General features: G+C 33.9%; 2 protein-coding genes and 1 pseudogene across 3 annotated transcripts in view; all 3 read left to right on the top strand.

Moving 5' to 3' along the window:
• LOC125863522 (probable E3 ubiquitin-protein ligase RHC1A) overlaps window positions 1-24,677 on the top strand; it is an 87,184-nt gene that overhangs the window by 59,390 nt on the left and 3,117 nt on the right. The window lies entirely within an intron of this gene.
• On the top strand, window positions 7,198-13,088 carry LOC125863548 (ABSCISIC ACID-INSENSITIVE 5-like protein 2; annotated as a pseudogene).
• Window positions 15,813-23,014, top strand: LOC125863564 (THO complex subunit 7A-like). Its single transcript, XM_049543653.1, has 4 exons — window positions 15,813-15,943; window positions 18,086-18,692; window positions 21,668-21,805; window positions 22,604-23,014. The coding sequence occupies exons 2-3, from the start codon at window positions 18,099-18,101 to the stop codon at window positions 21,800-21,802; spliced, it is 729 nt and encodes a 242-aa protein (XP_049399610.1). The 5' UTR covers window positions 15,813-15,943; window positions 18,086-18,098; the 3' UTR covers window positions 21,803-21,805; window positions 22,604-23,014.

The following is a 24,677-nucleotide window of genomic DNA, read 5'->3' as shown; positions in this document are numbered from 1 at the left end:
AAAATTAAACTAAAATTATTTTTTTTCACTTCCGTTAGAGGAAAAGGGTATATGTGAGCCATTTGTATAACAGTAGTGGTATATATGAGTCACTTTTATAACGAGGGGTATATCAGCTCTAAATGACAAAGTTAAGGGGTATATCAGACCCTTTTCCCTTGAAAAAATAAAGTCTTTGGCACTCCAAAAAATATATATTTTAAATGTACATTTCTTTTGTTAATTATGATTATATATTTTTATTTGTTTAATTTTATATTGGATAACAAATAATAGTGTAAAATAAGCAAATCGTGTATTAGTATTGACATTGATTAAATTGCATTAAGCATGCTTTAGTCCTAAAATGCAAATATTCATTTACTTTGAAATTAAAAATATTTTCCCCTTGTTATTACATAAATTTATTTTATATTGATAAGTTATAGGATTTTTTTTTACTTTTATGATACAAAATATAACTAAATAAAGTATTTTCAACATTTTTCATCTAAAAAAAACCTAAAATATTTTCTCCATATTGAATTCTTAAGTAGAGTACTATTTACTCATGAAAATATGGGTAAACTAGTATTTTACCCAACCCATTTGTTACCCAATCCATTTTTATCCATATCAAATATGGGCGGGTTGAATTATTACCCATTTTATGTTGACCTGTTTTCAACCCGTCCATTTGCCACTACTAGTTGGTTACAATAACGATAACAATAATATATTCAGTAATATTTTATAAGTGTAATTTAAGGAGGATAGAGTATACGCATATTATATTCCTATCTCGTGAAGGTGAGAATACTGTTTTTGGAAGAATTTGGAGAGGATAGCAGTGTTTTAAAAGGCGGGGGTGTGAGGCGAGGCGTTTTGTGCAGTACGGGGCGAGGCGTAAGTCTCGAGACACAGGGCGTAAGTCCCATGGATCTACGAGGCATAGCCTCATGTATATTCAGTTTTATAATTTTCTTACTAAGAAAATAAGCAAAAGTGAAATTTTCAATGATTTTACAAATATTTTTTTATAAATAGCCTATAATATATAGAAAAAATATTATGATTTTATTTGAGATAGGTATTAACAATCAATAATGAAGAAAAAGAGTATTATAATTACTACTATTTGAGAAATATCATTACACCAATAATAAAAAATATAATTTGAAGCAAAAAAGGTTTAAAAAAATTAAAAACGTTTGGGGTGTACGTTTTTACGCACAAGACTTACGTTTTTTGCTTTGGGCTTACGCCTTAGGGATCTACGTCTTCAATTTGCGCCCCAGAGCGTTTTTGGTACGCCTCGCCCCGAGACTCACCTCAAAAACATTTTTGAAAACACTGGAGAATAGAGTATACACAGACTATATTCTTATCTCGTGGAGGTGAGAAGACTGTTTTCGAAAGAATTTGGAGAGGGTAAAGTATATGCAGACTATATTTCTATCTCGTGGATGTGAGGATATTGTTTTCGGATGAATTTGGAGAGGATAAAGTATACGCATGTTATATTCCTATCTCGTGGAGGTGAGGAGATTGTCTTTGGAAGAATTTGAAGAGGGTAGAGTATACACATATTATATTTCTATCTTGTGGAGGTGAGGAGACTATTTTGAAAGAATTTGGAAAGGATAAAGTGTACATAGATTATATCCCTACCTTGTGGAGGTGAGGAGACTGTTTCCGAAGTACCTNATGAAGAGAAAGAGTATTATAATTACTACTATTTGAGAAATATCATTACACCAATAATAATAAAAAAAATTAAAGCAAAAAAGGTTTAAAAAAATTGAAAACGCTTGGGGTGTACGTTTTTACGCACAAGACTTACGTTTTTTGCTTTAGGCTTACGCCCCAAATTTTAGGACTTACGCCTTATGGATCTACGTCTTCAATTTGCGCCCCAGAGCGTTTTTGGTACGCCCCGCCCTGAGACTCACCTCAAAAACGTTTTTGAAAACACTGGAGGATAGAGTATACACATACGGAGGTGAGAAGACTGTTTTCGAAAGAATTTGGAGAGGGTAGAGTATATGCAGACTATATTTCTATCTCGTGGATGTGAGGATATTGTTTTCGGATGAATTTGGAGAGGATAAAGTATACGCATGTTATATTCCTATCTCGTGGAGGTGAGGAGATTGTCTTTGGAAGAATTTGAAGAGGGTAGAGTATACACATATTATATTTCTATCTTGTGGAGGTGAGGAGACTATTTTGAAAGAATTTGGAAAGGATAAAGTGTACATAGATTATATCCCTACCTTGTGGAGGTGAGGAGACTGTTTCCGAAGTACCTTCAGGTCGAGTATAACATATTCGAATAATGAAAAAGAAAAGACGACAATGGAGAAACAAAGCAACTAATAACAAAAAATAGTAACATCACAAGATAATGTTATAACCTAAACATAATCAACAACAAGTGATGGTGGAATAAAAAACAAAACGATATAAGAAAATGAATAAATCCTTTGAAAATTAAAACGACATTCCATAATAACATTTTATACTCATACGCAACCTCTGCACCCTTGAAAATCGCTTAGCTGATTAAATTTTATCTTGTTGGTCAAGATTCGATTTGACATCTTGTGATTTTCTTTTCTAAAGAAATTAAATGAAAAGAAGATAAATTATGTATATCTTGAAATTTAAGATTCAAATTTAAATAAAGAAAAAAGGATAATTATTATTACTCCTATATAGAAATGGGACTTATGGGACGAACACAACATCTAAAACTTGTACTTCATGCTGGAAACATGGTGGGACAAACAAGAGTAGTTCTGTCATCATAAATTATTTACTTTATTGTAATGCACATGTCTCTGCAAATGAGCGTAGAACTTCCACGTTGTTTTTCCTTTCCCATTCCATCAAAGCAACAAGCAGAAATACACAGTTGAGTACTCTTCGTATTTCACATTCTCATCCAAACCCTTTCTCAACTTTAAGGGTTTCATTTGATTGCACTCTCCAAGCTACAACTGTGATACTACATCAGTATATGCATACACATACTTTTGCAAGGATTGCCGTTAATTTATTCAGATGAGTCTGAAAGTGATTTTGTGATGACAGAAGAGGGATTAGAGAGGGAAATGGTGAATCAACGTCTATGAACTCCATAGAATCACATTGGGTATTTCAGGACGATCTGTAAATGGGGGTGATGAATCAACTTCGTGAATGGTTGAATTGTACTTTACTGTTATTAAAGTAACTCAAGTAATCAATATTTTCTATTATTGTGGAAGTTGTATGAGGTGAAAGTACGATTTTTTGTTTTCCTTTCTTATGTTATTTTGTATATGAAATATGGATCTTTGTGAAAATAGAACTTTCACTAGATTGTACTGGAGGCTGAATTGAATTTTTCCGCTTTTGAAACAATTGAACTTTAGAAATTTAAATTTTCCTCGTTTTCTTCCTCAAATTTCCATATTCTTCTCTTTTGAATGGTTACAATGAAATGTAGTTATCAATCTTTTAGCACAATGAAACTTCTGCCATAGATAAGTTAGAGGTATTAGCTTTAGAAACATAAGTTCTTATATTTCACCATGTGAGAAAATCATTGTATTAGTTGATTTCAGTTATAATATAATCATCCATATGGATGCATGTTCTTAATGTTTTCTTCGGTGATTCCTCTCAATTTTTCTTGAAGGATTTGACAATAGAGGATGAAAAAAGCATGAAAAAAGATGTTAATAAAAGATCATAAACTGTACACTCGAAATGAGGGGCTTCCGAAGGGCACTGAAGATACAAAAGAGATGATTATATGTTTTGTTGACACTCGAAATGAGGTATCCAATTTATAAGACTGACAATCGATTTTGAAGTTAAAGGTTCCCTGTAGTAGTACTAGGACATACTCGGATACACGAATGGTGGAATGAACATTACTACAAAAGTTATACCATGTGCAGCCCTAACAAAGTCCTATGAACAACATCATTTTTGTAAATCTATAGGGATAAATTGGTTGTACTTCTTTCTGCATCATAAAGTCACGTGTAGTTGATTAATACAAGTGTCTTTCCAATCAGCCCCACTCTAATCTTCTCTTTATTATTTTAGATTGTTCTGTGATTTCTGCACGTTTATTTTTTGCTGTTCTTTGATTCCAACTGGCTTACCTTTTTCATCTATAATCTAAAAAATCATTTGATGTGGTAACTTTTTCGTTCTGTTAATATTTTTCTACCGTATTTCTTTTATTACTGCACTTTATTAGTAGTTAATCTCCATTTGCTGGGGTATATGCTAGTTTTTAATTCTCTGGTGAATACTTCAATTATTTTCTTTTTGTAGTTAAAACTCCCAATTGAAGTTGTTGAAACTATAGAGAAACGACAAGAAGAGCTTTTCTTCTTGGCTTGTGATCAACTGGATGTTTCGTGGAGCTTTCCAGGTTATTTCCTTACTATTTTTTCCCTTTTCATTATACTGATGGATTTACTGTTCAGGTGAAATGCACGTCTTCAAATTATTTACTGTCATTGAATGTATCATATACTTTCTTGGATTTGCTACTTAATGCACCATGGAAGAAGTATAAATTAGTCTCAGCTATGTGGTAAATCAGTTTGCTAGAAACGTATATTCTATCAATATTGATCATGTGTAAGGCCTTGATAATGTGCATAATTTGTGCATAATTTTAGGTGGCTTAAAGGGTAGCTTACATTTTGGACCTTTGGAAGATACCTATATGGGTAATATTAGCAACTTGAATCAGTAGTCAAAACAAGTTAGAGCTTTCAATACTTTGTCCTTAATATATTAAGGTTGTTGGGATTTGTCCAATTTTTATTTTGGTGAAGTTGATTCTTTTAACCAGAAACATTTATTTTTCTACCGTCAGACATCTCTCATTTCGTTTATATGTACATCGGTTCAAGTTTGTTTTTGTGAAGTACTTCCTTCAAATATCCTTTAGTTTGTTTTGTGAAAGTTTGAAGTTGACAGATTCCAAATTTGTGACTGCATATGGAGGTATTGACTGTTTTTATAGGTAAAAGAGTAAAGGGAGAATACAAAATTGTGTTTCCCCTGTTCTTCTTAAAACTACTCTTTTGGCAGAAATAGTAGTTGAGGTTTATTTCTTTGGTTTCATCTGTACTACGTACATTATGGTTTCCAAAGAAAGTAATGAAATTTAGCTTACGATATCTATTGGTTTTGCAACTTTTTTTATTAACTGGATAATTCAAGAATTGTTGTACATTGTCTAAAATGATCTTTCCAAAAGCTGATTTGTAAATGTGAATGATCATTCTGAGTAGCAGAGTTGCACTTCCTCAGTTGAGGTGAAGAGTATATGATACCCAATATTTTGTCGCCAATGACAAATGCAGTCATTTGTTCTTATGATTTAGCATGATAAAAGGTACTACAATATCTTATTCTCTATATTTCTTAGGTCAAAGCCTAAATAAGTGTCTGTAGTGAATATAATGTCAACTTGCTTATCTGTAAATATCCTTCAAGAAACCTCTTCAATTTTTTAGTGACTATGGAATTCACAGCTATTTCAGGGTAATAGCATGCAAATCACAAATTTGAGGTAACCACATTAAACATGTCGTGTGACAAGTTAGACCGAGAAAGCATGTAAAGAGTTTCGAACTTGAGACCTCTCATTTGGGAGGTTCCCCGCTCCTCATCAGACTCATGGTCGGTAGATTGCAAGTTCAAATCGTGTTCCCACTTAATCAGTGGAGTTACAACCAGATGAAGAATGAGTACTTTGTTCTTATTTCATTGTACGTTATATTTTAGCTAGTGATTGTTGCGACATTGAACATGGACGGATCCACATGAAACTTTATGAGTATATCCATTATAATCTCATATCGAACTATATATTTTTATATAAAAATTAAGAAAAATGGTATAAAATTAAAAGTGAACATCTAGGTAACAAACAGTTTAATTAGTGCGATAGTTGTAAGTGGATGCTCAAGATCAATTATTTCTATGCCAAAGTGTAATTCACTCCTAGGACGTTATTATTATTTTAAAATCTAACTCTTCTCTTTCTATTTATTTATTTCAATTAGACTTTTTTTTCTTTCTATATTAATTGTTCTTTTTCCCCTTTCTATTAATTGTTCTTCTGCTAACTTTTTCTAAATAAAATTGTATAAAAAAAGCTTTTTCTTTTCCCTTTTTTCTTTATCCAAGATAATTTTTTATTATAATTTTTAAAATTATTTGTTTTGTTATTGTATTTAAATATGATTAAATTTCTTATGACAAGTATTAAATTTATACACTTACATTTTGTAATAAGTAGCTAAGAGAGTCGATCTTAAAATATTGAATTCGCTACTAGCAGTGAAGTTGATTAATTTAATAGTTAACGATATTGATAGTGATGGTCGATGATATGTTGGTTGTGAAGGTAAAAGTGGTTGATAGTAGAAATTGATCATATTGATGGTGGAGGTGGCAACAACACACTGATGATAATGATATAATTATAATGATAAATGTGGTTAGACATGATATCGACATACAATAGTAGTTGACAGTGACATTTCTGATGACATGTGGTTGATGTTATTAATAATGATAATGACAAAAAATATCATTCTGTTAAAATATGTAAATTTCAAGTTTCAACAATGATGGCTTATCTTAGTCAAATGTGGTGGCTTCATAGCCACCTCACGTTTCTTGCTCTTCTCTTACTTTGTATATATATAGAACATTTGCATATGAAGAACAGGGTGGAATGGAAAACATTTTGTAGAGAACATTTGCAAGAAAATATACATTGATAATACTTCCTCTCTCTCTCCTTTCTCATTTTATTCCAGTNAGGAATTGATCATATTGATGGTGGAGGTGGCAACAACACACTGATGATGATGATGATGATATAATTATAATGATAAATGTGGTTAGATATGATATCGATATGCAATAGTAATTGGCAGTGACATTTCTAATGACATGTGGTTGACGTTAATAATGATAATGACAAAAAATATCATTCGAAATTTTGTTAAGTAAGATATATTCTGACCAAATAAGTGCTTAAATCCGGGTCAATACGAAAACAAAGCCTGACCCGAAAAGATTATGGGCCGGCCACATCAACCTCTCCAATTTATAAGAGAAAAAAAAAACAGTTTCAAGATTTGAACAAATACCAATAACTGATACGTGGATTCTCATACGATTTCAGTTTTTTTCACTAAATTGATTCTTCCTCTTCTTCTGCCAGGTAATACCCTCTTTCCTCTTTTTTTTTTTCAATAATATTTTTTCTCCCTTTTTTCTTGTGGGTGTTTGTTGTTCTGTCATTTAGTACTATATATAATCTATGGTTTCTCTATGAGCTTTTTGGGTTTTCTGTTGTATGTTGTATTGTTCTTTAATGGGTCTGTGTTTTTTCTTTCTATTACATCAAAATTTTATCTGGGGTTATTGTAATTTGTAAAATTGTGGGAAAAAAACTTGTTCTTGAATATTGGAAGGAACTGAACCTAATGGAACAGAATTAATTTAACTAGTTTGATGTATATGGTTGTATATAATTGTGCTTCATCTGAATTTTACGGAAAAGATTGGGCTTTTGAGAATTTTGTGTTCTTGTGATTATTCCAGTAACAGAGTAACTGGTTCAAACTAGTTTAAGAGGGAGGTTTAGAGTAGGGGATCTTTCAGAGAAAAGGAAGGTTTTTTGATTGTGAGGATTGGGAATGGGGACAAGAGGGGTTGCTCAGATGGTAACTACTTTCCACCTCCAACCTTTAAGTTATTTGTTTGAGTCACCAAGAGAGCAAAAAGGATAGGAGGAGCAAAAAGGGTAGGAGGGAGGGGTTAAAGAAAAGAAGAAGATTGGGAATGGGTAAAAAGCTGTGTTTTTTTGGTTTTAAGGTGAAATGGGGCTCAATACGGGTTTTTTAAAGAACTTTGTGTTCTTGTAATCATTCCTATAATTAGTTCAAATTAGTTTAAAAAGGGGTTAACAGTAGGGGATCTTCGGGAAAAAGTGAGGCTTTTGGATAGTGAAGATTGGAGATGGGGACAAAAGGGGTTGCTCGGAGGGTAAACATCCTCCACTTCCAAACCTAAGGTTGTGGTTTGGAGTTAGCAAGAGAGCAAAAAGGGTGGGAGATCCTAGGGAGGGGTTAAAAAAAGAGAAGAAGATTGGGGCCGGGTGAAAAAACTATCCTTTTTTTTGGTTTGAAAGGAGAATGGGCTCAATACGTTTTTTTTTTTAAAAGAATTTTGTGTTCTTGGAATTATTCCTGTAACTGGTTTACACTAGTTTAAGAAGGGGTTTAGAGTAGGGGCTTTTTAAGAATTTTTTGTTCTTGTAATTATTCCTATTTCTGGTTCAAACTAGTTTAAGAGGGGGTTTAGAGTTGGGGATCTTTGACTTCGTGAAAAAGTAAGGCTTTTTGAAAATGAAGATTGGGGATGGGGACAATAGGGTTGGTTGGATGGTAAACACCCTCCACCTCCAACGCTAAGCTTGTGGGTTTGAGTCAACAAGGAGCAAAAAGGGTGGGAGCTCCTAGGGAGGGATTAAAAAAGAGAAGAGGATTGGGAACGGGTAAGACACTATCCTTTTATGATTTTAATGGGGAAATGGGGCTCAAGTAGCAGAATGGATATGGAGGATTCATTAAGTAGAATTGAACTAGTTTGGAATTAGGCTTTTGTTTAGTTGTATGAGCCCAATACCTAACGTGTGGGGTTAGGTGCATGTTACTATTTTGAACCGGCAACTGATAAAAATCGGGTATTTAGGCAGAGAAGGGTAAAAGGGCTGGCCATTATTTACTGAGTTTCTGATTGAGCCCTAGCGGGTAAAGGGTAAAGGAAAAAGGATTGATGTGTAGTTGATTGATTGATTGGCTGTTTTGGTCTTAATGGGGATGATCGAGGATTTATTTCTTTTATAATTGACCATGAATGTTATTTTTCAACAGAGTAGGTTTTTATTAGGGGTTTAAGGTTGGAGATGTTGATGAATGGGGATTCAGACCATGAATTCTCATGTGAGTGGGCAACAATCTCATTTACAGTCATTGGACAGGAAAAAATCATGGTTTAACCTTACACTTTTCTAGGTTGAGAATCAGTTGGGTGATTTAGGTAAGCCTCCGGGCAGTATGAATTTTGATGAGTACTCACAAGTGTGTGGAATGCAGATTTATTCAGACTTCTGGAGGGAATATTGATGATACTTCCACTGCCACTTCTTTTCAGCATCAGGCTAGCATAACTCTGGCAAGGGTGATTAGTAGTAATACAGTTGATAAAGTGTGGGGAGAGACATACAACAAGCCCAGAAAGTGATAAATCTTGAGGAGATGAACAATCAGGGGAGAGAGCTAACTCTTGGTGAGACAACTTTGGAGGACTACTTGGTGAAAGCTGGGCTTTTCGTTGCTGATGCTTCTTTAGGACATACAATGTCATTGGATAATCCTACGGCAATGCAAAATTTTATGCCTCCAATAGGCTCGTCACCATCTCCTTCACTGTCTGATACACCAGTTTCTGATCGGAAGAGGGGTGCTTCGGACATCGATAAGACTATTGATAGGAGACTAAGGAGAAAGATCAAGAATAGAGAGTCAGCTGCACGCTCCCGAGCCAGAAAACAGGTGTGTTGCTGGCCGGTAATAATTTGCTTGCAACTCCTGTTTGCATTTACAGTTCTCATTTTAATCTATTCATTTCCATGGTGTAGGCTTACCACAATGAGCTGGTGAACAAGGTGTCACATCTGGAAGAGGAAAACATGAAACTTAAGAAAGAGAAGGTATGGGTTCTTTCGTTATGTATATTGAGGCTTCAAATGTCGGATGTATCTTTCAAATAAGAAACATTTCTAGTGTTTGCTCGTGATTTCATTCATGAGCTAAGCAAGCTGATCGACAGCTACTTCTATTCCGTGTGCCATTTTTCCAACATATGCAACTATTCCCTGTGCCATTTGTCTCAAGTAACCAACTAAGAGTATCTGATAATGGATACTTTATTTTAAAAGCGGACTGTGATTGATTGTAGAAAGATGAATCTTCTTAGAAGCGAGATAATTAATTTTAAAGGGTAGCCATATATTAGAATTTAATGTAGCCTATGATTTTGACTGACGTGTCTATTAGCTTTATACAGGTATTACTGCAAAAATACTCAAAATGTGAAAGAAAGGTTGAGCCCTCAAACATATCGAGCGCATCCTGTATTTTATCTTAAGTAACTCAAAGAATGGAGTAAAAGTAGACTGGTCAGGGATGGGAGTTTTTGTCTGCAGCCCCTGCCCATTTTTAAGTTGCTCCTTTTCTTCTGAATGTTTTGTTGAATAATCTAATTAGCTCCTCGCTCAAACTAGTTGTTTGTATAGCGTGTTCATACTAGACTTATGATTGTCCCCGAGTAGATACCCTTGGTCCGTTGTTTTTAATTTGTTTTGAGGGGAAGGGGACGAGTATCCTAATTTTGAAGTGTCTTAAGCAGAAATTGTTTTTTGGTCAGATAGAAAACTTGGTTTTTATTCACAGATTTTTCATCTGATGTGGGCTTTACAAGGTAAAAATGGATAAATGATGAGACCTGTGTACTAATGGGCAGTGATCCGTGTCTGCAAAAAATCCTCCTTAAACCTGACATTCCTGAAGAACTTGGTAGATATATTTTTTCGTTCATGTGCATAGAATATTTACTCTATACTATGTGTTATGTGTCAATGTAAATTGCTGTAATGGTCCCTTATCTTCAACTTTGGTGCATTTATTGTCTCCTATGGTGTTACCAAATTGTTCCTTATGCAAATATTTGAAAACGGATTTTATTGCCTTTCCAGTTAAGTTTGAAGCAAATGGTATAAGAATACAGAACATGGGGTATCTCTGGGAGGGGGAGGGGGGAGGGACCTAGCACCATTGTTCTACTATTTGTCTTCTTTAACGCATGTATGATGTGTGTATATTACTGTGGCTCAAGAAGAACACAGAAAATACTTAAAGAAGGGTAATATACAAATAGAGCAAATAATAAACAGACCAAAAATTTAATCTAGATAGTACTCAGTAATTTTATGAGCTAGTATTAGTTTTTTTTTTCTTATCAGTATTTTGTTTCACTTTTGATTCATGTTCCACGACCTTTTTCCGTGCGTCTGACTGCATCATAGTGCACTTGTCTGTTTTGAAGAGAATTTCCCTTATGCTAAAATTTGGTCTTGTGATAGTTTGGTTACGGGAAGAAATCTTCTTCTGATAGTTTGTTCACGAACTGACAAGAAGAAACCTTCTTCCTGCTAACTCCTTACAGGTTGATCGTTTGGGATCAACACATTTGAGATTTTCTTATAGCAAGAGTTAGTTTTTGCTTTACGATCCAAAGGTAGGCCTTTTGGTGTTTGTTGATTACTTTACCTTGGCTCTAGCCAACATAAGGACTTGCTATATTAAAGCTTGTATACTTAAGCCTCTTTTTGATGTATTTTACTTTTTTAGTCTCTACTCTCTAGGAAAGAAAGCCTGAGCCAAGAGTGCTAGTGATTGATTACAAAGAGCCTAAATCTGTAGGGATATTGAACCCTCTTTATCTACAAAATCGAGAGTGAATGGGTGTTCATGCCATGGGATTACCATTCTAAAAATCAGACCTTTGACGTTACACACGTTTGGTATCCCTTCGAAGTAATTATATTTGTTATAAGATGTGTTACAAACCTTCAAACAAGTGATCAGTGATACTGGTTCCTTTCTACATGACATTGGAATTTCCATCACATATATTCTCAACAACAACATACCTAGTGTGGTCCCATGAGTGTGGTTTGGGGAGGGTATAGTGTATACAGACCTTACCGTACCTTGTAAGGTAGAGCGGCTATTTCTGGTAGACCATCAACTCGAGATATATGGGATCCATGTCTTCTCAATAACTGATATATGGGATTTGTGAAAGATCTATCTATGATTGGTATTATTAGGACCAAATTGTACTCTTTTCATATCATCTGTTGGAGTGTGTGTGCAGCTATGGTAGATCCCTTGACCATTTTAGCTGTCTTTTTAGTGCTGGTGGGATGGTTGGGATCCCTTCTGGATGGGGAATGCTTTACTAGCTTGGTAGACCTAACTGGTACAATGCTGATTAGTCAGACTAGTGGGTTTCGGATACTGATTATTAAACCAAAAAAAAGAAAAAGATTTTGTGGACATTGATGGATGTTCTGTTCTTTCTCGTAGTGTTAATTATCTGGTAAAGCAGTACAAGTTACTCTATTTGTCTAATCTTTTCGTTAGGATGCAGATCCTTTTTTTTCCTTTCAAATTTCGTGCTGTCTTTAAGATATTTGGACAAGCACCTGTTTTCTGTGGATGCTACTGTTGAGTTTTGTAACGTGGTGATTCAAGTTGGTCGTCTTCAATTTCAGTCCTCTTGACAAAGTTTGAATTTTAAGATTTCAAATAGCAAAATTATTTTTCATACCTCTTGTTATTTCAAATTTATGCCTTGAATACTTTCCCTATTTCTTGTAAAATTGCTCGGAAGAGAGTTGCAAGGCGTACAAATCTGAAACCATATAGGCATGACATGAATAGTTTGCTCTTTGTTGATTGCCTACTGGCTTTTCTAGATGTCTTGTTATTTGGCCTAATGGTATTGATATCAGTCCAAACTCAGCAAAACGCGCTACATCTACATGTTACAAAAAACCACCTTTTCTTATTTCTGTTCTTAAGTAAAGCATACCAGCTTGTTGTCTTTTTAGTGACTATGTTACTGAACTCTTTTACCTTGCACAGGAGCTGGAGAACATGTTATCCGAGTTGTCGTCTGAACCAAGATATCAGCTAAGACGAACGACTTCATTCTGATCGAGTCCTTTCTCTAGTTCTTTTGCAGAAGTTACTGTAGTCTTTATAGATATAGGATTGTGTATCCTCTATGAAACATCTAATTAGGGAGTTGGGAGATAGATTTTAGCATGTTTGATCTTTGTTTTATCTGTATATGTTTAGATGCACATGAAAAACTGAAGATGAAATGGACTCTTACCTTACTGTGTCCTTTTTACTTTGTAAACAAATTTGCATTTTTTTTTAATAAAAAAAACGAAGGCGTTGATTTAGTGGTAAGATCACAACACGTGATGTGGCCCTTCATAGGCCCTTCCTACATTGTTCGAGAAGATCCGGTATTCAACTTTATTTATGTCGAGCGACAAGAGGGGGTAGAAAAGGTATTGATAGATATCAATAGTTTTTCGATTGTACCTAAACAATAATAATATTTTAGAGGGAAAAACACTTGAGATTAACTTTCTTTTCGATGGTTTAGGCACATGTTGTGAGTTCGAGTCTACTAGCAAGTGGGTCATACACTATTTTTAAGACTTAGGAGGTGTTTCGATATGGAATTTCATCTAGTAATTTGAAATTTTGAGATGCAATCAACGTTTGGAATGAGAGTTTATCTCGTGATATGATTCTCGATTTTTTTTTGTTGAGAATTTCATATGATAATTTTACATTTTTTTCAAATATAAAATTAACCCATAAGTTTATATTTTGTAAAAAAAAAAGGTTCATTTTATAGTATACCAATCATTTATTTCATATATAAATAAATTTTGTAGTTGATACTATTACTCTTACATAATTGTCATAGCTTGTGCAATACTATCTATTTTTATTCACGGAATATGAACATGATGGTATAGTTACTGATGATATTGACCTACAAATGGCTAAGTAACAATTCATAAGTTAGTCCAAGTCAAAAATAAATCCAAACAGGTTCTAAATGATATTTTTGGTACATTTTAGGTATCTTAAGTTTAGAGTTTTGGGCAAAAATCACCCCTCAAGTATAACTCAAATTTAAAGTACATCCTTATGGTATAATAATGAACAAAAACATCCTTTAACTATTCAGAAGGATGGTTATTGCTAAGTTTGGGATAGTTAAAGGATGTTTTTTTGTTCATTATTATACCATAAGGATGTACTTTAAATTTAGGTTATACTTGAGGGATGATTTTTACCCAAAACTCCTTAAGTTTACAATTACAAGATTTAATAGTCTTCGTTATTTTTTCAATGACGTTTTAAATTATAAATAGATAAATAGATATTTTAATGAAGAAAGTAATATAAACGATAGAAACATATTTGAGACCAACTTCAAATGAACGGAGAATTTATTTTAAGAACTCATAAACCCATACCACTACTATTTTAGTGATTAATGAAAAACTTTGGTAACTAATTTATTTATTTTTAGGTAAAATAGGCTAAAGATTATTTTTTTGTAAACGAAGAATAACTTTAAATCTTTGGGAAAATGCATAAGTATCCCCCCAGCCTATGCCTAAAATCCCAGAGACACACCTAACCTTTACTAAGGTCCTATTACCCCCCCTCCCTCCCCCCTCCCCCGAACTTATTTTATATATAATAGTCTACCCCTTTTCAGCCTACGTGGCACTATCCTTGAAAAAATTGTCAACACGCGTTGGGCCCACAAGAGAGTGCCACGTAGGCCGAAAAGGGGTAGACTATTTTATATAAAATAAGTTCGGGGGTAATAGGACCTTAGTAAAGGTTAGGTGTGTCTCTGGGATTTTGGGCATAGGCTGGGGGGTACTTATGCATTTTCCCTAAATCTTTCATATAACTAGTGTTTGGTCATAAAATTTTAAATATTTTTGGCAAATTATTTTTGAGTGAAGTTTCACCATGCATTTGATCATGAGTTTTGAGAGAAGTATTTGACTTTAAAAAAAAAAAAATATAACCATAAGTTTTAAAAATTATTAATAATACTCATATATTTGTATTATCATTTCATAATGACAATATTCTATGAAAAGCCGTGGAAACGAATGCAATTAATATGAATTTGAAAAAGAGGAAGAAAACAATAGGAAGATACCATTGCTTTGCATATGAAGAAGTAATAATTACTATTCCTCTTTGTAATTTCAGAGAGCAAGCTCAAATAAAAATTGTATAAAACATGTGTATAACTATATAGATTTTGTACAATAAACTAGGAATGCAATATAGTCCAAAATTATAAATGATGAGTGCTTTTATAAAACAAAAAAGTTTAGGGTAATTTTAAATTAAAAAAATTCTCAAAAACTAGAATTTTCTCAAATTCTATTTTTTTTAGAACTTGAAAACTTGGGATCTTTGTCAAATATATTTACCGAGTAATAAAAAATTATATGGCCTAATACTAGTTTCCAAATTTTTCTTAAATATATTTATGGAGCACACCCTATATTTAGAGATAAATTTGACGCTTTGCCTTTTATTGTATTTCTCATAATTTAGAAGTATTTTTAACCCCCTTTTCCCTTTAGAAAATGAAATCTTTGTAGTGTCTTTCTTCTTTCCCTTTCACGATCTTCTAATATAATGATTTTTTTCTCAAAAAGAAAAAAAAACTTTTATGTTAATATTAGTGAAAAAATAGTTTTAAATTTTGATAAGAGAGAAATTCTATTAAGCAATTAATAGTATCATTTTTACGGATTGTTTGATCATGAATATTTTTTTCTTTTTGAATTAAATTCAGAAAATCATGTTTGATCATGAAATTTCAGAAAATTCTGAAACTAAATTTTGAAATTTAAATGTTACCAAAATTATTTTCACTCTATATCACTCGTATTCAACTAAACACAACTCAAATTTTTAAATTTTTTTTTTTCAATTAAAAACAAAAAAGTATATTATTTTTTTCAAATTTCATGGACAAATTTACCCTTAAAATGTCGAAAAATACTTGGTATGATTTTGTTTTTTAGAAACAAAAACATAAGAAAGCAAAACCCCTAAAAGCTTCGCTCTTTAATCGTCAGAACAGCGAGAAGACTTCTTACCGGTGAAGATCGGAGATTTCGCCGGCGCCGGATTTTTCTATTTCACACTTCGAACTTCAAGTATGTATCCCTCTCTCTCTCTCACACACACGCAGTGCAATTTGCAATTGAACGGAGTGGTTATAAAGGGGGGCATTAAGTGGGATTGAAATGGAGAAAAATAGTTATGGAGAATTCATGTAGCTGATATTAACTAGTTTGGGATTCTGAGATACAGTTGATTGATTGTCTGATTTGTTGTTTGTAAGCGGAAAAACAAAGGCATCTCATGCTCCCAATTTTGATTGATTTAACTCCTTTTTTTTTGTATTGATTTTTGTAATTTGAAACTGTAACTTGCTAACCAAAGGCAGCTCAAGCTCTTACCATCATGCCAAAAGTTATAGTTGATAGCAAAGGCACAACTTTATTTCTTAACTAAGTCCATCAAGCAAGTCATGTTCGATCATGACTCTGACCCGGGCCACCCTAGTCCCCTCGTGGGCCTTTTTATAGGCAGGATGTAGGCATTACCCAACAATTAACTAGCTAGGGATTCAAATGGAGCAGAATGGTTATGGAGGATTCATATAGCTGATTCCAACTAGTTTGGGATTCCGTGATCCAGTTGATTTATTGTTTGCAAGCAAACAAAAAAAAGGCATCTCATGTTCCAAATTTTGATTGATTGAGCTCTCTATTTCCTCTTAATTTTTGTTGTTTGCAACTGTAATTTGCTAGCCGAAGGCAGCTCATGTACCCACTTTTTACATACGGGGGAATTAACTAGCTAGGGACTGAAATGAAGCAACATGATTATGGAGGATTCATGTAGCTGATCCCAACTAGTTTGGGGTACGAGAAATAGTTGATTGATTGATTTATTGTTTGCAAGCGGAAAAAAGGCATCTAATGCTGCCATTTATGAATGAACTTTTTGAGCTCTCTTATTTCCTCTTGATTTTTGTTGTTTGCAATTGTAATTTGTAGCCAAAGGCAGCAGCAAGGGATCCGATTGTAAATGGCTTTTCATTTTGTTCCATATTATTCTTGTGATTTTGTAGTTCCCTCTACTCTACAAAGGTAGATGTAAGGTTTGCACACACCCCACACCCCAAGATCCCACTTGAGGGACTATAGTGGGTATGATGTTGTTGTTGTCCTGCATGAGTTATGAATTTCTCCGATTTTTCCTTTCTAGGATGCATTTTGGTATAGATTTTCCATGAAAAAGGTTTTGCCATTTGAGAACTTTATATATAAGTCATTTTCTAGTATTTGGTTGGCTATAGAAGTAGGTGAGTTTTGGTGGTATTTTTGAGTTTTGAAGATTGACAACAATGTCTAATTGTCCTTTAAATCAAATGAAATCAAGTAAGGGTTGAGATGTTGATAAAAAGGAAATTGACTTCTACCACTAACCAATGTAAATTGTTTACTCTTTTGTTTTGGAAAATTGTGTCCTAGGAGAACATATTTTCCAGATTTCAAGGCAACCGAGCACTTGAAAATGATTTCATTAAGGAAGACGTTTTAAAGGAGAACACTTTTCATCGTAGCAAACACACATATAGTTACTATCATTTTTTCCCAAAATTGTCTGCTTTATCTCATTCTTCCAAACTGTTTGTTGCCTTGGTATAATCTATCAGTCCTCCATTGTTCTGACAATTTTTTTTCTCTCTGTTTGTCTATTTGTCCTTTTCTAGTTCTTTTATCTTTTAATTTGTATTGATGCTTTCTGGGAATTAACCGTGTGGGAGATCCTACTCCTCAAGTTACCTACTGAAAAGAAAAAAAGATTGTACTCTTCAAGTCTGCTATCAAAGAAAGACAAATCTCACCTTTTTTTAATTTTATTTTGCTTTTCTGGTATAACTAATTCATCAATGATGATAGATTGCATTTGGGTCTGGCAAAATTTAGTGAGGAACTCTACCGATGTTTGGGTCCTAGCCTACATGAAGGAAGAGGGTTGGAGCAAGTTGAGGGCAATGTAAAAGTAGTCATAATGAGATGAAGTCTCTGAACATTTTATATAAAGGATTCATATAACCTCCTAAAAATAGTTTGGAATCAAGGCATAGTTGATCAAATAATGTTTAGGGAAAATTTCTGCACCGATCTTGCTGTCTACTTATTTGTGTTATTTACCTCTTCAGAGCTGTCAAGTTTATCCATGATTATTTGTATACCATCGGATGCTGATAGGTTTTCTTTCAGGATAGGAAAATAAATGTTGGCAAAAGGTAGAAGAGTTGCTGGGAAGGGGGAGACAGTGCCTGCAAATTATGCTTTTGGCCCGCTTGAAGATGATTCAATTATTAAGCATAGACTTCTCACTCGCACAACAACCACTAGAGGTGAACCCCCGCTGAAGAAACTTCAGAAAAAGTTTACTGCTTTTGCTTTGGAGGTAGAGAAGGAAGCTGATAACTATGGTGATTGTGAAAGACTTGCCAAAGCTTTCTTGCAAGAGCTAAATACATTTGAGATTCCTCTCCTAAAGAGTAAAGCAGTCATAGATGCAAATCTAAGAGAGAAAGAGAACTTCAATGACCTAAAAGATGAGATAAATCAGCAAATTTTACAAGCCCAGGCCGATATGGAAGATCTCAAGAGGCAACTTGAAGAAAGCAAGATAGAGAGGAAGCACAAAGAAGAGTGTGAGTCCATCAGGAAGTTGGTTGCTATGCAGCCTCCAAGATCTGAAACTCAGAAGGTTATTACAGAGCTTGAGAAAGAAATAGCAATGTTGGGGGCAGAGAATACTGCTAGTTCAAGAACGTTGGAGCTTCGTAAAAAGCAGTTTGCCCTTCTATTGCACGTGGTACGTATCCCTCTATAAAGTCCGTCTCCTGATTTCTGCAGGGAATTCTAGTTGGAAATTCTTAATTGCTTCTATTGAATTATGGTAGCTAGAAAGACTCTAGGAACTAAAGAGAACTCACATAATGCACCAATGAGCGACATGTCCACAACTTATTTAGAGAAATACAGGATAGTTCTCGATCAATAAGCTTTTCACATTTTGCATACTTCCTTTATGTACTTTTAACATCTAAAATCGGGTAAAGACACTCTCTTTACCTGACTTCCCCTCTTAGCTTTGACTGGTTTTTTTTTTTTTTTTTGTATCAATGTCAACTTCTGATTTTAATAAAAGCGATAGTGAAACTCTGGGGAATTCATATGAAAGAAGTAATCATATCATCAGAAGGTGAAAATGCCAGTTTCTCAATGTTTTCTTTGTTCACTTCTAGTAGTAGTGGTTTTTTATTAAGCATCATTTTTGAAATTATCTGAGGTTTAGCCATTTGTTCTCATCATGATTGCCTTATAATTCTAATTTTCTGAACTACAAGGCAATCGAACTTCCTTTCTTTTTTTATTGATAATTGCATTTCTCTATCTATTTAAGTCACCAGTATTAGTGTATCTCAAAGATGTTAAGTGATATATAGGTCCGACAAGGGAACTTCTGTTGTTAACAATTCTGAAGTAACTTTGCTGAATTTCCTCTTTTAATTGTTATTTCCTTAACATTTCAATGTACATGATTTGAGTGTTGATTAAGGGTTTCAATGCTTCAAAAGAACTATAACATAAGAAGAAATAACTTAGAGTCTTCTTGCTGATTCTTGTCTTATATGTCTAGTTTTTTGACAGTTAAGCAAGACTAATAAAAGAGATGCATCTTATTCTGTTTTGCTTCTTATAGAAACTTGCCAACATTATGGTCTTGCATACTATAAATTGATCAGAGAATGATTTTTAAGTTTACTTATTGAGGTGTAAAAGAGTTTCCTGTAACTAGTGTTGTTAAAAGCCATCCATCGATTTGAAGTGAAGGGTTGTTGTTTCACGGGTGAACCCATGTGTTTTAGAGAAATGTTTGCTTCAATCAATGATGTGCAACCCGATCCAAACAAGGATGAATTGGTTCGTTGAATCTCAACTTTGAGGATTACACTCAAAAGAAGGTGCAAGTAGCATACATAGTGGACAAAAGTAGAAAGTCGCTGTAGGTGATATGGTCGTGTTCTATAGAGATATCCAAATGCACCGACCTATAGGTCTTGAACAATGATAGGTGTTAAAAGAGAACCAAATAGGCCTAGCTCGAGTGGCAAAAGGTGGAGGATTTGTGGCTTAGGTCACAGGTTCAAGCCCCACACCATGCAAAGCGAAGCCCAATATTTAAGTGGAGAAGGGTAGAGGGGCGGGCCCATTATCCACCGAGTTTAGAAGGCTGTGATTGGTCCAAAGGGCGAGTCACATGCAGATTTCTTGGTTATGAAAAAAAAAAAAAGAACGAAATAGACTTAAAATCACATGGAGAAAGTTATATCAGAAGATTTATAATCTTTGAGAACATGTAGAATTAGCAGAAAATAAAATACAATAGAAGAGGAGGATACTTATTGTCTATACCAACTAGTTGTGATCAAGGTTTAGTCTTGTTGGTGTGCTCATATTAGTCTAATATTTGCTAGGAGTCTTTTGATCTTGTTATGGCATTTGTATAATCAATATAAAATGTAGAGAACTTCTAGTTTTAGAGAAGCTAATCTATTGTATCTAAGAATGAGAGGTGTCTAAATGGAGCGAAGTGGAGAGTGAGGATTCATATACCGACCCACCTAGTTCAGCATTGAAATTAGTTGTTGTACTGTCGCATTTGGTGGAATAAGTTTCCTGTTAACGTCAAGTACGTTTCCCTTGTGAGCCTGATAATCGCAGAGCTAAGAAGTTCAGTAAATTCAAAAATGAGTTATCCCCATCTTGGGGATTTTTTTAAATTTTATATATATATATATATCACACACATATATATGGTGGTGGAGAGATTGAATTTTATGTCTTAAGAGACATTTGAGAGTTTGTGGCCCATAAATTTCAGTGGGGCAAGGCCTCACACTCCCAAGTATCAAAGTCTGAACCATAGCACTAGGTCAAGGCCTCATTGGGCCATTCGCAAGAATCTTATTTTCCCATGTATGCCTTCAGTTTTTGTTGTGAACCTTCATTCTTAAGATCAACAAGCTCAGTGTCTAATGATTAGAAGGACGATGTAACTGGTAAAGGTTAGAAGGGCTGTTATGTTAATGCACCCCTTATTGATCATTTACTTGTATCTTTAGGGGGCTTTAAACTTCTCCAATGCTTGAGCCTCACACTCCCAAGTATCAAAGTCTGAACCATAGCACTAGGTCAAGGCCTCATTGGGCCATTCGCAAGAATCTTATTTTCCCATGTATGCCTTCAGTTTTTGTTGTGAACCTTCATTCTTAAGATCAACAAGCTCAGTGTTTAATGATTAGAAGGACGACGTAACTAGTAAAGGTTAGAAGGGCTGTTATGTTAATGCACCCCTTATTGATCATTTACTTGTATCTTTAGGGGGCTTTAAACTTCTCAAATGCTTGAGCTTCTCCATGACTGTGAAGGGCTATGCTAAAATTAGTTTTGGCCCTTTTTTTCCTGTTTCTTTATCTTCCACAGTATGATGGTCATATCATGCTAATTCACATTTTGAGCTTTCACTGATTTATATACATTTAATTATTCACTGGTTTATTGTCAGTTGTCACCTTGTGCAACTTCCAATTACTATAAGTGAAGTGTCAATCTAACTTACCACCCATGAAAAGCAACTGACGTGTAATAAGCAGATGGCATAGGTAGATCGTAGACAGGTAGATAAATACATTCTTGTAAGCGTGTACTATATTATCTGTATCTGGAGAACACTTCGATTAGTGATTATGGATATCTTTGCTGATGTTCAAACTTTTTCCTTAGGTTGATGAATTGCAGAACACAATAGAGGAAGAACAGAGGAGCTTGGTGGAAGAGTTGAGGAATGCAGTTGATGATCATAATAAGAGTGGGGTGGAGGATGGTAGTGGGGGTCCTGAAGCAATGGCTGTTGATTAACAAGTGAGTACACCTAGATTCCGTAATTATAAGTTTGCTTTACATCATCTGACTGTAGCATCTGTCACAAAAGATGGTTGATGTTGGTTGAATTTACTTTTACATTTATAAGCATGTAAAGAATATTTACCCAATGAAGTTGACGAGCTTAAATACATCAATTCTATAAAAACTAGCAATGGTACCTAATATTGGAAGTCAAGTCTTTAAGTGCCATAGGCTGTAACTTTTGTATGATGCATAACTTACTTCATATTAGAGAGTTTACATCTCAGCATTCATGAGGTGCAATGCTAGTACTGCATAATGATACTGGTGCTGGATAGGCATTTACTTCTTCGTGACAGTTCCTTTTATGTTATAGTTCTACAAAGTTTAACCTTTCAAGATTGGTCAGAGTCAAGTCGACAACTATGGGCAATCTGAGCTCTATCCTTGGAAGTATAGGATAAGTTGGCTTTATTCTGATTTGGTGCTGTCGCCAGGTCACAACCTTGTCCTGAAGTAGGGATAGAATTCACTATTTTACAATGATGTTGAAGGCATAATCCAGCAGGTTGCAGCAATCATGTTTGGTAGGGTCGAGGGGCTGTGAAACCTTTCTTAGAATTGAACATGAGAAATAGTACATCACATTGTGCTGCACATGTAGCTTTTTATGGCATCTTCTGGCTTCTTAGACTTACCTTTACCCTACATGCACTACATGCTAAAAATGTTAACATCTTTAAGATTATCGATGCAGAACATTTATCGTCTTTCTATGTCTCAGTTTAATGACTCCAGTCTTCATTTATGCAGTTGGTCATACTAAGGAGTAAGGACAAGCCTTTGTCATATGACAGATATTTCCTACCAATTGTTGTATTTTAGTAGAATTTCCAAGCCCCTGGATTTTCGAGGCATAGCGTAAACATCCCCATCCCTCAAAGGGTATTCATTTTCTTATTTTTATTTCGACGATGTAATAGCTTTTCGATATGTTATTTAACAATGGGACTTGGATTAGTTTCTGGTTGTAGAAATGTTCAATATGACAGTCCTTTTATTGTGGCATCTTGAGTTTGACATACACAAAATGGTGTGGCTAGAATGGAAGATGGAGTTATACTGATGGAAAACATGAAACATGGCATCTCATTTTCATTATTATTGATGGACCATTCTGTTTTTGTTTGATTGAGATGGCATTCAGCTTAGTAGTTTGATAAATTATCAATTCACTCCACTTAAACATATAGAATTAGTCCACCAATCGAGAGTCTATCAGAAACAACCTCTCTACCTTTCAAAGGTAAAGGTAACGTTTATGTACACTCTACCCTTTCAAGATTTCGCTTATGTAAATACATCGAGTATGCTGCTGTTGTAATTAGTCAACCATGAAATGTTATAGATGGCTTTAATTAGTCAACTTGACCAATTACTTGAAGCAATTTTTTTATCTCCATTCTTTATTGTTTAGAAAATTGACAACTTATTCAGCTACAATAAGTTGTAAAGTTTGACGTTGAAGATAGAGTTTGTATTTGGTTATACTATTAGTGAACCTGAAAATAACGCATTTTATTTGAAATTGAAGATAAAATTGGAAAATAGATTTGGAGCAAACTCCTATATTTTAAAATTCTTATAATCAAATATTGATTTTAAATTAAAATAAAAAAATTATGTTGAAAGAAAAGGTAAATAACTCGAGTTGAGTGTCATTGAAGATTTTATGATTTAGGTGCAAGCTAAAAGTTCATTAAAAACACCTTTATACAAAGTCTTTCCATTTCAAATTGGAATAATAATTAACTTATGGTACCAAGGTGTAATTTTGTCTAATTAAAATGATTTCTTGTTAACCTTACCTATAGTCATTTTGTGTTTTAGGTGTATATATTTTGTAAATACCGAATTATCAAATTATCATATTGGAATTGATTTTTTTTTTGGGCATTTTGTGTTCCCATTACGTTATTTGATGTGCATTTTTTATATTTACATAAAAATAATATCGAAATACTTATTATATACGCGATCTTTATGTATTTTTATAGAGATAATAATTATAATTTACTTAATCTAAATATAAATTAACAAAATGCCAAAAAACTTGAAATTTCCAATCTAAAAGTTTCGTGCCTTTATTGGTAAATAGAAACTAAATATTTTATTACATATATTCATATACATACGTTATTGTTCGACTTAACACTAGAAAATTTTCAGTCATTTCAAGCATACAAAGAGTTTTTCATCATTGCCAAATTTATAAATCTCCAGATTATATATTAGTCAACGTCGAACACATTAAAGTTACCGACTTATTTTACTACACAAATTAAAATCGAAACATATTGCACTTCATATAATAATGACATGATATTTTAAAAAATAAATATCTAAATCACCAAATCGAAAATTTTCAAAATTATACCATATCATGAACACCCATGATTGGCATGTAATTTGAATTCTTTTCATTTCAAAATGGGATAAAGACAAACTTATGGGACCAAAGTGTAATAATATTCTCTAATGAAAATGAATGAACTTTTGTTAACCTTTCCAATCACCATATTGATTTTTGTCATGTAGTTGGTGAGATAACATATAGTAATATAAAAGTGCACCACACATGGCTGAGTTATGGTGCAGTGGTGAAATTGCTTCACTCTTAATTAAATGTTTCGGTTCGAGTCTTAGATAAGAAGAAAATTCTATTGAGAGTGTCACTCCTAAATGGGCCCTCGTGTGTGCGATCCAAATTTAATATGAGCTCTAATGTGGATCAAAACATCGGATGGGAAACCAAAAATAAAATAAAATTATAAAAGTGCACCACAGGCGCATTTTAGTACACGTCCCTGTAGAACAGCACATATAA

Source organism: Solanum stenotomum, chromosome 1, assembly GCF_019186545.1.
Source record: "Solanum stenotomum isolate F172 chromosome 1, ASM1918654v1, whole genome shotgun sequence".
NCBI lineage: Eukaryota > Viridiplantae > Streptophyta > Magnoliopsida > Solanales > Solanaceae > Solanum > Solanum stenotomum.
This window is presented reverse-complemented; position numbering and strand designations above follow the sequence as displayed.